Here is a 12,497-nt window from a genome sequence, read left to right on the forward strand (position 1 = left end):
GTTTGAATCTTCCTTAATCTTGACAGTTTTGCTAATTTAGCTGATGAACTTGCATGTCTGACTTTTCTGAGCTTCTGATTTCTTAGGATTAAACAACTGTTTTAAAATTAAAATCGTTTGACAAAAATTCTATTCCATCAAACTAATTTGGTAAAAATCAACTATGCCACATGTTGCTACTTTGTGCTGCTTTTCTTTTTTGAAAATATAAAAGTTTAAAGCTCAAAAAGGTCAAAAGGTTAACCAGACCCCATTTCCACGCAACGATTATTTTTTTACATTTTTCTTTATGTGTTGGGCATTTTGCTCACAAACCTCATTATCATGACATTGTGAGGTATTTAAATTGATTTGAATTAAACTGATTTGTTGGATTTGAAGTTGGCGGTCCCGAGCAGAGGAGGCTGGATTTTGGGTTTTCAGGTTGTAATCGATGCAAAATGTGTGTTTGTGTGTTTAATTCGGCCCGCACTGGTTGTTACTGCAGAGAGAAGCAGAGCAGGTTAACCCAATATGAACTGAATGGAGGGTGACGCCGCAGCAGAGCAGAATAAAGTTAAAATAAATACAGACTCACTCCGGAAGTGAGGTTCGCCGCACTTCAAAATAAAACCAAATGTGAGCCCATATGCGCATTTATGAATTACATCTGAAGACAAAGAAGTAAACAATGGGTGAAAGTATATACATCACATGTAACTGAGTTTTTGCAACTCTAATGGTAGAAACATTTAATGTTTGGTATTTTAAACTTTCTTTACTGTAAAAAATTATTTTAGCTGCAAATCATAATTTAAGAAGTTCCAAACTTTAACAAGAGAAAAATAAATTTATGGTGGATAAATTATAGATGGGGTTATCAAAATGAATATGTCATCCAAATGTATTATGGTGCACTGAAATAATACCATTCATTCAATGACAAGTAAATGTGACTTTTTTATTAATTCATATCCACAACAATGTAGAATAGAAAAAGAGGAAAAACACTTTTTGATTTTTTTTCTTGCAAATTTTCAACTTTTGGAGCTCAGAAGTTTCCTTATTTTTTCTGACATTTATCAAGAAATCTTTCAATTTTTTTCACTTTTGGAGCTCAGAAATTTCTTTGTAATTTAAAAATTAGTATTTTTTTAAATAATTTTCCAAATTTCTGAGTTTTGCCTTGCAAATTTTAAACTTTTGGAGCTCAGACATTTTCTTTTCTTCTTTCTTTTTGTTGTTCTTGAACATTTCTGAGTTTTTTGGTGAACATTTACTCCCATTTTATCTACAATTGTACTAACCCATGTAAATAAACAAATAAAGAAAGAAAAACACACACATAAAAACTGAGCTATTCCTTTAGACTTTTGAGGGGAAATTAAAGAAAACCGCGCCTGAGAAAAGCTTTTATTTTTGAAAGCCTTCGCCGGAAGTGGTGTCTATGATTTCTCGTGCTTCGCAGCAGTAAAAAAGGCAGAGCAGGGACTGCGGTGGTAAACAAACAGGTAAAGCAGCCGTGCCTCGTCCCGCGGAGCTGCGCTGTCGGCACCGGTTGACTTTCAGGAAACTTGACCTTCTTCTCGGACCGCCTCTGGGGTCGAACCGGCTCTAAAAATCCCGGACTTCGGCTGTTAAAATTCCAAGGTTCGTCCCCGGTCCTCTCCCTCTCTCCCTCCCCGCCCTCCCTGCCCTCGGAGTCGGCTTATGTGACACATTAACGTCCCGGGGGCGAGACGAGCGAAACATGACGGAGCTGAGGAAACGAGGCGCCGGTGGAGGAGACCCCGACACCGCCGAGAACATCAGCGACAAGGTAAAACGCACCTTTCGGGCGTAAGGAGACGCCGGTATCACCGTGGATCCTCGTCCTGGAAACCAGTCCGGCTGGTTGTTGTTGGAGAGCCGGGTTAGCCAGGCTGGTTAGCTGGTTAATCCAGCTTCAGCCGCAGCTCGGTCACGGATACGGTTCCGATTGGGAGCAGTTCGGGTTGAGGCGATACCTTCACCTATTTATCATAGCTGAGTGTCTATGAGCCGGACTCGTCAGGCTGCTGCTGACCAATAATAAATGTGTCATCCTGAAGTTTATGTCTGGATTAAACACTAAAGGATTTAAAGCACTTTTAAACATTGACTTTGTTGTCTCTAAGTGACTTTGTAACTAATTTAAGTGGACCATGTTAAGTATTTTATATAGAAATACTAGAAATAATTATTCCACCATCATTTTGGCGCCCCTTTTAGCATGGCGCCCACATCCCTCAATATAGTACGTACCCATTTTTGTCCTTTGGCTCATCATCCATTTGGAAGACCTGTTTGAGTTCACAAATACAGAAAATATGCCAATTAGAAATAATTATGCTGGCATCATTTTGGTGCCCCTTCTAGCATGACGCCCCTATACATCATATTTTTTTTCTCACCACTAGCAGTGTGCTTAGGGGCATCGTCCTTCTAGGAGATCTGTTTGAGGTTATGAACACCTTTCAAAGACAGAAAATGCTGACTAGAAGTAATTATTCCACCATCTTTTTCAGCAACAAAAACAGGCTATGACTCACTGTTGATTTATTTTGCCAAGTCTATTAAATGGCCATGCCCATGTCTAAATTTTAGGAAAAATCACTGGGTGTTTGTTGTCCTTTTCACTATTAAAATAAACTAAATTTAAAGCAGAACCCTGGATGAATATTTTGTGTTTCACCTTACATTTCCTGTTGTCAGATGTTAAATTGCCTGTATCTTTCTTTTTAAAGGCTGGCATCAGTGAGAATGGCGTCCTAACATTGTTTTCTTAAAATGCGTTTCTGTATCAACTGGCTGGAAAAACAAACTGAAGCCATTCTTGAATCATTCCGAGAGCCACACTTTGGACACCCCGGGTTTATAAAAGTCGTTCTCAGTAGCTGTGCCATTAGAAATATTTACACAACTTTATCAATATTCCGCTAATGTCAGAAAAACACAATTGTAATGTTTCCATCATCCTAGCGTTAAAACTTTCTATCAAAAAACTAATTTTTTTAAAGCGCAGTGTTTGCATTTAACAAATATATTTTTGGCAAATTGCACAATTATTGGTGACAGAAGTTAGATGTGGACTAAAATCTTTTGCACAGCAGCAAAATCAGCTGCTTCAATAATAGGCCTCTCACAATAACACATTTTGCTGGATGATAAATTGTCCCAGAAATTATTACAGTAAACAATAATATTGCCATTTTGAGACAAATTTCAACTTGTGTAATATTAACGCAAGTACACATTCTCAAAGATAAAAAAACTTTAATTTCTGAGAAAAATGATAAATTATGCAAGTAAAAGTCATTTCTGGTTTTAGTTTGTCATGCTATTAATTGATTTATTGTTTATTGTGGCTGACCTACTTAATAGGTTTTGTGACTCTCCTCCTTTAATTACAGTAGAACTCGTATTTCAACTTCTGCAGCATCTGACTGCTTCGATGTGATGCATGCAGAGGTGTCAGGACTTGCTCTGTTTAGGCTTTGTGGTGCAGCTCATGGTCTTTAAGTTATTACCTTTTCTTGTGAAAGAGCTGCTGAGTAGAGGAAAGAAATGGTGCGTTTGGGAGAAAATGAACACGATGGTTTTAATGTGTCTGGGAGCAAAGCTGTCGCCGTTTCTCACCGCTGTGACTCAGCTCGACTCGGCTTGTTTTCAAATGATGGCTTCGCTTTGGTTCACACCCTGTAGATAAAAACCAAACGGAGCTGGAGAAGCGTCTGGGACATCTGCTGCAGACTTTACATGACAGCTGACCTTGGTGGGGTTTCTGCAGGCCGGCTGGTTGGTCGCGATGTTTAACATTTTTTAATATCTCTGCAGTCTTCACAAGCTCTGCTTCAGAAACCTTTGGGTTTGTGTTTTGACTGAAGTTGGGAGTGTTTATTTTTCCAAGATGGAAATATTAGACACCAAAAAAATCAAAGTGATTTGTAAAATCTGGATTTGTGTGGATAAATTAAAATTTTTTGTGAATTTCCTTTGGAAACGATGCACATGGCTCACTGACTTTCTGTAGCCGTTAACGAGCTTCTGGCAGAATCGTAGCTGGATGTTTGAGTGTCTGGTTCAAACCTTTTTTAATAAACTGAGATCAGGGCTCTCAGTCAAGTGTAAGAAAGTTATTTATAGAAGTTAAAAATAGAAAAACAGACATTTAACGACTAGAGACGCACACAATCAAGTTAATCAAGTAAAGGGGCTGATGAAGTAAATAATTATTAAAATAATGAGGAATTAAAAATGAGATAAATCAACAGAGTTGGGTTGCATTCACTCAGTTACATTTATTTGAATAACTTTTTTGAAAAGTTCACTTTTAGGAGGATTTTTACTACTTTTCACTTCTTATTTTTACTTGAGTAATTTTATTATAAAGTATTTCTACTCTTATTTGAGTAAAATTTCAGGATTTTCTACCCACTGAATGAAAAACAAACATGTTTTAACAAAAATTCACCAGACACAGACACACACCTGGAGTTTCTGTTAAAGTTTCTCAAGCTTAATAAAACCTTAAAATGCACTGCATCACTGTCACATGACCTGAAATAAATGGCAACAAGATGTAAATAAATATTGTCTGAATGTTTATTATTGGCTTTCTGATTCCACAAATGTATTTATTCTAAAATGCTGTTTATTTTTGACTTGATTTACAATGTTTTCATAAATAAAATTAATCTTGAAAGACGATCCCCCAGGCTGTTGCGATTCTGCTGAACTCGGCTTAAAGTTGAGTCTAAAACAGGCTGACGATGCTTAACTGGCACAGGGTAAAGCCGTGAATTAAAGAGACAATTGGTGCTTGAATGGCAGCCCAGAGTTTCCATTGATCCATCTGTATCAATGAGCATTAAATTCCCACCTGACTTTGTTTGGCTGCTGAAAGCTTCTTATTGCTTCACACTGCAGTTTGTCAGAGGGGAAAAAAAGCAGCGTTGTTGAAAATGGAGATGCTTCTCTGAGGAAGTCGCACTTTCATTCTGGTGTTTGCGGCTGATTGTTCTTCTTCCCTCAAGGATTAGGAAACTTGTCTAGGCTGTGATTTAATCAGCTTGGTCCTTTAAAATCCCAACTGTTACAGGACAAACAGCATCATGGAGACCACAGCAGACCAATCAGAGAGGAGGTTTAAAACATATTGAGATTCTAAAAAATTATCTTAAAGGGGACCGAACTATTGTGCACAATTTGTAAATTTCCCCTCATTTTAGTACTTGCATTTGTGTTTCTATTCCTTCTAAAAACAGCCTAAGTGCTTAAAAAATACAACAACAACAACAACAACAAAGAAAGAAAATAAAAAAACACCTGACCGGTTTTTGGCAAAAAGTTTAAATTCTTTTGGTATCTAGAAAATGAGCCGTTTCAAAAATCTGGAATGTAAATCAGCAGGCACTGTGCCGTTACCTAGCAACCCCAACAGAGTTTGGCCCGTTACCTAGCAACCCGAGCTGAGCTCCAGCAAGTTTGGTCAGCTGGTTTTACTGCTGTATGCGCTTTACAATGGCTGCTGGAAAAGACAAGTGTTTTGTAGTCGACTTACCATCCAGAAACCACTTGCCAAATTCTTGTTGGTTTTGCAGTAGGCTCCACTTCTGCTTTTCAAATATATATGGTTGTATAATTGCACATCTGTTTGCAGCCATTTTCACATGCGAGTGTAAATGTTGAGTCTGTGGGCGTGGCCAGCAGCAGCTTCTTTGAATTTAAAATGACAAGAGACCATAAAACAGCTCATTCTGAAAGGAACAGATTAAAATCTCATTTTCTAAGAATGATTTTGTACAAGAAATGTTTGTATGGCCCCTAGACCTATCTTAATTTGTTTTATGAAGCATCAAGGTCACCTTTAAGCTGTGCACATCTCAGAGCTGTGATCAGTGCATTTCCATATAGGGTCACTGACCTTAGGCTGGTTTGAGAAACAAAAAAATCATGTCATCTCTAGATATGCAAAGCTGGCAGAAACATAGCCAGATATGGCTAATTACACATGCATGCCACACCTTTCAGATTTCTGTTTGTATGTAATAATAGCAACGATGAATCATTTTCCTCCCAAACGTTGTACAATTTGAAGTTAATGAAATGACCTGAAACCAGATTTAATATTCTCACTCTTAATTAGAACGATCTCATCCTTTTTATTTATTTACTTTTTTCAATGTCCTGAAGCGATTTCTTTCCTGTTGTCAAAGCTCTAAGCGAGGTTAAAGGTCAATATATCCTCTGATAGAACAGAGACATTTGTTCTCTGTCCCAGAGCTGCAGGGACAAAATGACATCATCCAGTTCCTGCAGCTCTGAGAGACATGAAGAGCTGCAGGAAGACAGACGGGTGAAGAGTTCTGTATAATCAGCACTACAAAAAAAATGTAAAGATTCTCTGCAGTAGATTTGTTTGTTTCAGCAGCTTAGGACACATGCACATTTTTCTAGTCATTCTAGAAATTATTCTTGGTTATTATGGGATTTTAATTACTCATATCTGCTTGTTTATGTTGCAAAACATCAAACAATTTGAAGTATTTTTAAAGGTTTTATTTGCTTAGCAGCTAAAATAACGTCCTCTGTTTGATTTATAATTCAGTTTTGCATGAAATCGAGTCGTTTCTGGAAATCAACCACACTCCACACCTGTCATAATAAGTTTTGCTGGATGATGAATTGTTCCAGAAATTATTCCGATAAATTATATTTTATTTCGAGACCTTTTTTAAGTAATGATGGCATAATAATGCAAGAACACATTAATGACCATTTAACACTGGAATATCTAATGAAATTCATTATTTTGAATATTAGTGAATACCATGACTGGTTCTGGTTCATCATCAATGGCTTTCTACAAACCAAACCAATCTTTAGTGTTTCTCTGTCAAATTTAGCAAAAATATATAGTTTTAGAGCAGAACAATTATCAAAAGATGAAAAGATATACTCCCTATTCCGTTTATCCTGAATTTAAATCCAGTTTCATCTCCTCTGTCTCTGTTTTTACACCAACTAGAGTAACCCACACTGCAACCCGACTGCTTTCCCATTTTGTGAGCCAATTACGTCTGTGGACTTAAGGCTCTGTAATTTAACCCTGATGACCCCGTTTAACCACATTTGGCAGCGTTTGAGTAAAAGAGCCCATGAAAGGTAAAAACAGGATGAGGAGGAACAGCAGAGAGTCTCGAGTTAAGAAAGGAAACGCAGCAGCTGGTTCCTTTAGGGGGAAAATCTCCAGCTCACCTCGTTGAGATCAATTAATGGAGTTGCCTCAAGAACACAATTAACCGTCTTAATCACACATATTAACACAAATGTGTGTTTAAGTCCCTACTAACTAACCGTTTCCAGTTTTGATTGTTTATGCAACGTTTAATATTTTATGATTGAATGTTACAAAAAATGTTTTACAAAATACTAAAAGTTAATAAGCATCAGTGTATAATATGCAACTCTTATTTATATTTTGCATCAAAGGACATTTTGTTTGTGATAAATATCCTGGGAGGCTCCTGTAACTTGGTGCCGCAATCAGAAACTTCAAATAAAAAAGTATTTTTTTATTCTTTACTGGTGCAAATCTGGTAATATTTTCATCAGATCTGCTTCTCAGTCAAACACTCCTAAGAATATTTGTAAATGGGATAGTAGAGGAACATTGTGATGAGCTGAAGGCGCAGTGTCAGCATGGAGAAACTTCTTAAAGAGACAGAGGCTCAATTTCAAGCTGTCATATTTCTAAGTCATGTGAGGTCTGAGGTCAAAGAGTCAAAAACTTTCTGGAAGAAACAAGAAAATTTCTGAGCCCCAAAAGTCGAACATTTTCAAGGACAAATTCAGAAGTTTTGAGATTAAACTAGGAAGAGTTTTTGTTTTTTCAAAAGATTTTTTCTAGAACATTTCTAAGCAGAAATGTATTTTCTCTGTGTTTCTGTCTGCAACGGCCCTAATACTCCGCCGAGGAGGATTTGATCCTGGATCTGTTCTTGGGTTGGGGATTGGAGGACATGACCCCACTGTAATGTAAAATAACGCTGGAGGTGACCATTGGTAACCATGGAGACAGTGATTACAGGCACATATTGTCCTCTGTAGTTGTCAGTCTGCAAGTTGGATGGATTTCATTTGACAATTCTGAGAAAAACGATTTTGCAACAAAATAATTTCTCCTTTTTAACTCTAGTACTCTCAATATTTACATGATTTCATCTCTCCTGTTTTTAAATGCTTTCTTGAGCTGCTAACTCCTATTTATGAGTCAGTGTTTAAATACTTATCTGCTTTTTTTTTGTTTGTTTTTCTGGCAGGAAGCCGATGGCGACGACAGGCTGGGCCTGTCAGGCGACACTGAGGGAGAATGTGACGGCGACTCCAAAACGGACACTCCAGATGTTCCCGCCTCCACAGCGGACACGGACAACACTCCAGAATGCCTGAACAAAGCTCTGGAGGGGCTTCCTCCCAAGTACGTACTCCTCAAACGCAGATATGCATCTGTTCTGTAACACTGAAGGTTTTCTCGTACAGCTGGACAATAAATCAATAACATTGTATCTTGTGATTGAAAATAAATCAATATCAATAGATAATCTCGGGGATGTAGGAAAGACTTTAACTGCTCAGCTTCTCATTGCTAGCTAAGCTAGGTTGGTGGAATCAACTAACCCACCCACGTTTTGGTTACCTAGCAACAACCTGCTGGGTAGTTTCAAGTCCCCCCCTACTTTGGTTACCTAGCAACCATCTTCTGCTAAGCAAGATTTTGCCTCATATCTGCTTAATGTGGAGTGAAAACTGTGGATACAACAGAAAAGGTTATGCCACCATTTTGGTAGTATTTCAGATATTTAAAACAAAAAACAAATCAATAATTATTGACATTGATTGATATGAAACGCCAATGTTTTCAGCCCTGTTTTCTTGTGTCTGATACTTTCTGTTGTCACCATTCTGTGAAGCCACACAAAGATGGCTGATAATTGGCCTTTTTCTTAACTAAACCTCTGCCTTCTTCAGTGCATGTTCTTTCCTGGAACGTTTTCAAACGGCTTCTGTTGGTTATTTCAGATGAGAAGTGATGGCAGCATTTATCAGAGGAGCTCTGATAAGCCAGGCCTGACTGCAGCTAAAGTTAAATTTGCATGCATGTGTTATCTTTAGAGACGACACCAAGTCTCACAGCAAGCAGAAAGAGATCTCAGTTTGTAAGTTTGGTCAGTAGTCACAGTTGATTTTATTTTCACAGAAACACTCAGAAAAACATCAAACCTCCCCAAAAAAACAAAATCGTCTTCCACACTGCATTAAGGTTAACTGGGCCCAGAAAATGGTGCATAGATATTTTGAATTGAGTAGAGCTGAAACGAATTGTTTAAATAATCGTCAACTACTTTAGTAATCGATTAACTGTAAACTGGAGTATTCAGACTCGAGCCTTTTACTGAAAAAAACCAACATATTCAGAGTAACAAGCCCAAAGTGAAAATATATAAATTTATAAATATTTTACATTCCAGATAAAAAAAGATCCTTGTCTGTTTTAGCCAACACTCCTCAAGTTGCATAGTTTTAGCTTCTCCTGGTTCAGATTTACTAAAGGAACGCTACGTTATTTCATTGTAGGCAATAAAACATGTATTTTCTTAATTAAAAATTATTTGTTTATTTATCTTTTAATGTATGTCTAATATTGTATAAAAAGTAAAAATATCTTCATATTTTTAAAGGCCATTTTTAAAATCCGATTAATCGCCAGAATAACTGATTAATCGAGTAACTGATCAAATTATCAATCATTCAATATTTAAAAATTACATTATCAGACTGACCAAAATATAAATTTAAGTGGAAATGTTGATATTCTTACGACAGAAATGACAATAATTCATATAAATAACAAAAAACAGAATCGAGCAAATCAGTTTCTTTCCATAAAAAACGGATGAAACTTTAACAGAAGCTGCTGCTGAGTGTCTGTCTGGTGACTTACTGGTTAAAACATCCAGTAGGTAGAAAATCCAGAAAGTTTACTCAAGTAAAAGTAGAAATACTTCAAAATGAAATTACTCAAGTAAAGTAAGTACAGCTTAGTAAAAATACTGCTAAAAGTAAGTTTATTTTCACAGAAGTTACTTGCATGTAATTGAGTAAATGTAACCAGTTGCTGCCCAACTCTGGTTGAATCCAACTGATCTTCTCTTCTTCTTGGTCAGTTAGAATCATCAAAATTATTTCTATTTGCTAAATGGCAGAAAACTCAACCCGAACATTTTTTGTGGCATTTTTGCATATTGTACAAATTATTTCATTTTATTGAATATTTATTGTTCCTAATGGCTTGACAATTATGATCATTCAGAGGCTTCAGGAGGAGCAGAAATGTCAGTTTGCCCCAGACGAAGAGTTTGTTTTGGTTTGCTGGTGCCTGACGGAGATAAACATAGGAAGAAAGATAAGAGTCTGACAAGATGAATGCAAACGCAGCAGAGATATCGACACTATCGAGTGGAGAAGTCCTCGACAATGGGCTGTTTTGTTGTGCAGTGAAGGAGCGGAGGGTGTGACCGCTGGATGACTGGCAGGTCACGGTGCGTAAAGGTTCATCAAGCCAAAGGGCGCCGAGCAGAGAGAGGGAAGAGGACGAAGCTGGACTTAGATTTCAGTGATCATCGAACGTCGGTGGGTTGAGATGAATGACGTAGCAGAGGAGGGATGAATGGATCTGGAGGTGAAGACTGCAGGAGGGGATAGTGAGCACTCAGCAGTGAAAGCGTTTCTCCTGATGCAGCGGTTTCTCTCCTCCATTCACAGACGGCCGCCTCAGTTTGGCTCCTGTGAGGTCACTTCCTGTGTTTTGAAAGGTTTCGCCAAACATGGCACAGTGAATACGAAGCTTTTCCCCAGCAAGCACACATTGGCAATGCATTACATCACACAGGGATGAGGAAAAGACGGTTTTATTGAAGAGGAAAAGGGATGATGAATTTAGAAAATAATAAAATAAAATTCCCTTCCCAGGTTTCTGACTTTAATGTCAATTTTTCTTTTTTCCTCTTCAGAAATCTGATTTAATATCAGATTTCCGTTTTTTTTTCTCCTCAAATTTTTGTCTTCAGACTTTTTACTTTAATCTCAATTTCTGACCTTTTCATTCAGATTTTGCTCTTCAATCTCAGATTTCTGATTTAATTAAGACTTTTTCTCAGATTTTTTTCCCTTAGATTTCTGACTTTAATCTCAATTTGTCTGTTTATCAAAATTCTCACTTTAATATCAGATTTCTGACATTTTTCCCTCAAATTTGAGTTTTTTGTTAGTATTGTAATTTTTTTCGCTTAGATTTTTGACTTCAGTCTCAGATTTTTCTCTTTAATCTGAAATCTGACTCTGTAATCTCAGATTTCTCTCTTGTCTTTTGTCTCTTAGTATTGTAATTTTTTTTCTTGACTTTTTTTCAACATATTTCTGACTTTTCTTCTCAANANTCAGATTTTGATTTTTCCCCTCAGAANTCTGAGGAAAAAAGGTCTGAGTTGTCCTTTGTAATAAATATTTTTTTATTTTTTTTATTATAAATTGAATGAATGACGCAGCAGAGGAGGGATATAAATCTCATACTGTTTGAGAAAGAAAACCAGAGTAAATAGAAAATTCAGTTTTTAAGTAATAGTTATTGGGTATGATTAACAATTACTTGTGATTAATCGCATTTGGCAGGATAAATATTGATATATTGATCTCATCTAAACAGTTACTCTCATAACTCTTATTTCTTTATCTCAGATAACATTAATATTTTCCCCACTTCTATTCAAATATTCTGCTAATCACGGTCCTCTGTTGAAATGGTTCTTCTGTTGATCGTTGATTTATACCCTCATGTTAAATCTGATATAACAGCCATGCATTTTCTCTAAAAGCTTATAATTCTTCACAGATGGAGGAACTACTGGATACGAGGACTTCTGTCCATTTGCATGATTTCGGGTTTTTTCCTTATGATCTACATGGGACCCATCATGCTTATCTTTGTGGTAAGTTGCAGTGAGTCACACTGGAGACAAAACTTTAATTTATAAAACCCTCATGCGGTTGCTTTGTGTGCAAGTTGAATAAACTTTAATTTTCTGTTTTTTTGACTCTCCTTTTGCTTGTGTTCCAGGTCATGGGTGTGCAGATCAAGTGTTTCCAGGAGATAATCACCATCGGCTACAGAGTTTACCATTCCTATGAGCTGCCTTGGTTCAGGACTCTGAGTTGGTGAGGAAAATCGATTAATACATTAAACAGCAGCTACATCTTATTTACACACAGTTTTTCAATGCGTCTCATAAAGTTTCACTTTGGTCTAAAATATTCTTAAAGGGTAGTGTTCTCTTAAAAAGGACAAGTTTTCTGCAGTTTATTTTTACGTTTGATTATTTTAAGAATTAAACCCTGCAAAAACACAAAATCCTACCAAGAGTTTTTGTATATATATATAC

The 12,497-nt window shown here is 36.8% G+C and overlaps 1 protein-coding gene across 1 annotated transcript; it reads left to right on the forward strand.

The window, feature by feature from the left end:
- The first annotated feature begins 1,424 nt into the window (after positions 1 to 1,424).
- Positions 1,425 to 12,304, forward strand: LOC106938414 (phosphatidate cytidylyltransferase 1-like). The gene is made up of 4 exons (XM_015020453.1): positions 1,425 to 1,798; positions 8,322 to 8,479; positions 11,951 to 12,047; positions 12,176 to 12,304. The coding sequence occupies exons 1-4, from the start codon at positions 1,730 to 1,732 to the stop codon at positions 12,275 to 12,277; spliced, it is 426 nt and encodes a 141-aa protein (XP_014875939.1). The 5' UTR covers positions 1,425 to 1,729; the 3' UTR covers positions 12,278 to 12,304.
- Positions 12,305 to 12,497: the final 193 nt, after the last annotated feature.

Source organism: Poecilia latipinna, unplaced genomic scaffold (assembly GCF_001443285.1).
Source record: "Poecilia latipinna isolate Pla-1442-1.1 unplaced genomic scaffold, P_latipinna-1.0 Scaffold2586, whole genome shotgun sequence".
NCBI classification, from domain to species: domain Eukaryota; kingdom Metazoa; phylum Chordata; class Actinopteri; order Cyprinodontiformes; family Poeciliidae; genus Poecilia; species Poecilia latipinna.

Bases quoted from the DNA above. Each gene is read 5' to 3' on its own strand.
- LOC106938414 (XM_015020453.1), top strand. From the start codon at position 1,730: ATGACGGAGCTGAGGAAACGAGGCGCCGGTGGAGGAGACCCCGACACC. The intron at 1,799-8,321 runs GTAAAACGCACC...TTTTTCTGGCAG, and splicing joins CCGAGAACATCAGCGACAAG to GAAGCCGATGGCGACGACAG. The intron at 12,048-12,175 runs GTAAGTTGCAGT...CTTGTGTTCCAG, and splicing joins CCATCATGCTTATCTTTGTG to GTCATGGGTGTGCAGATCAA.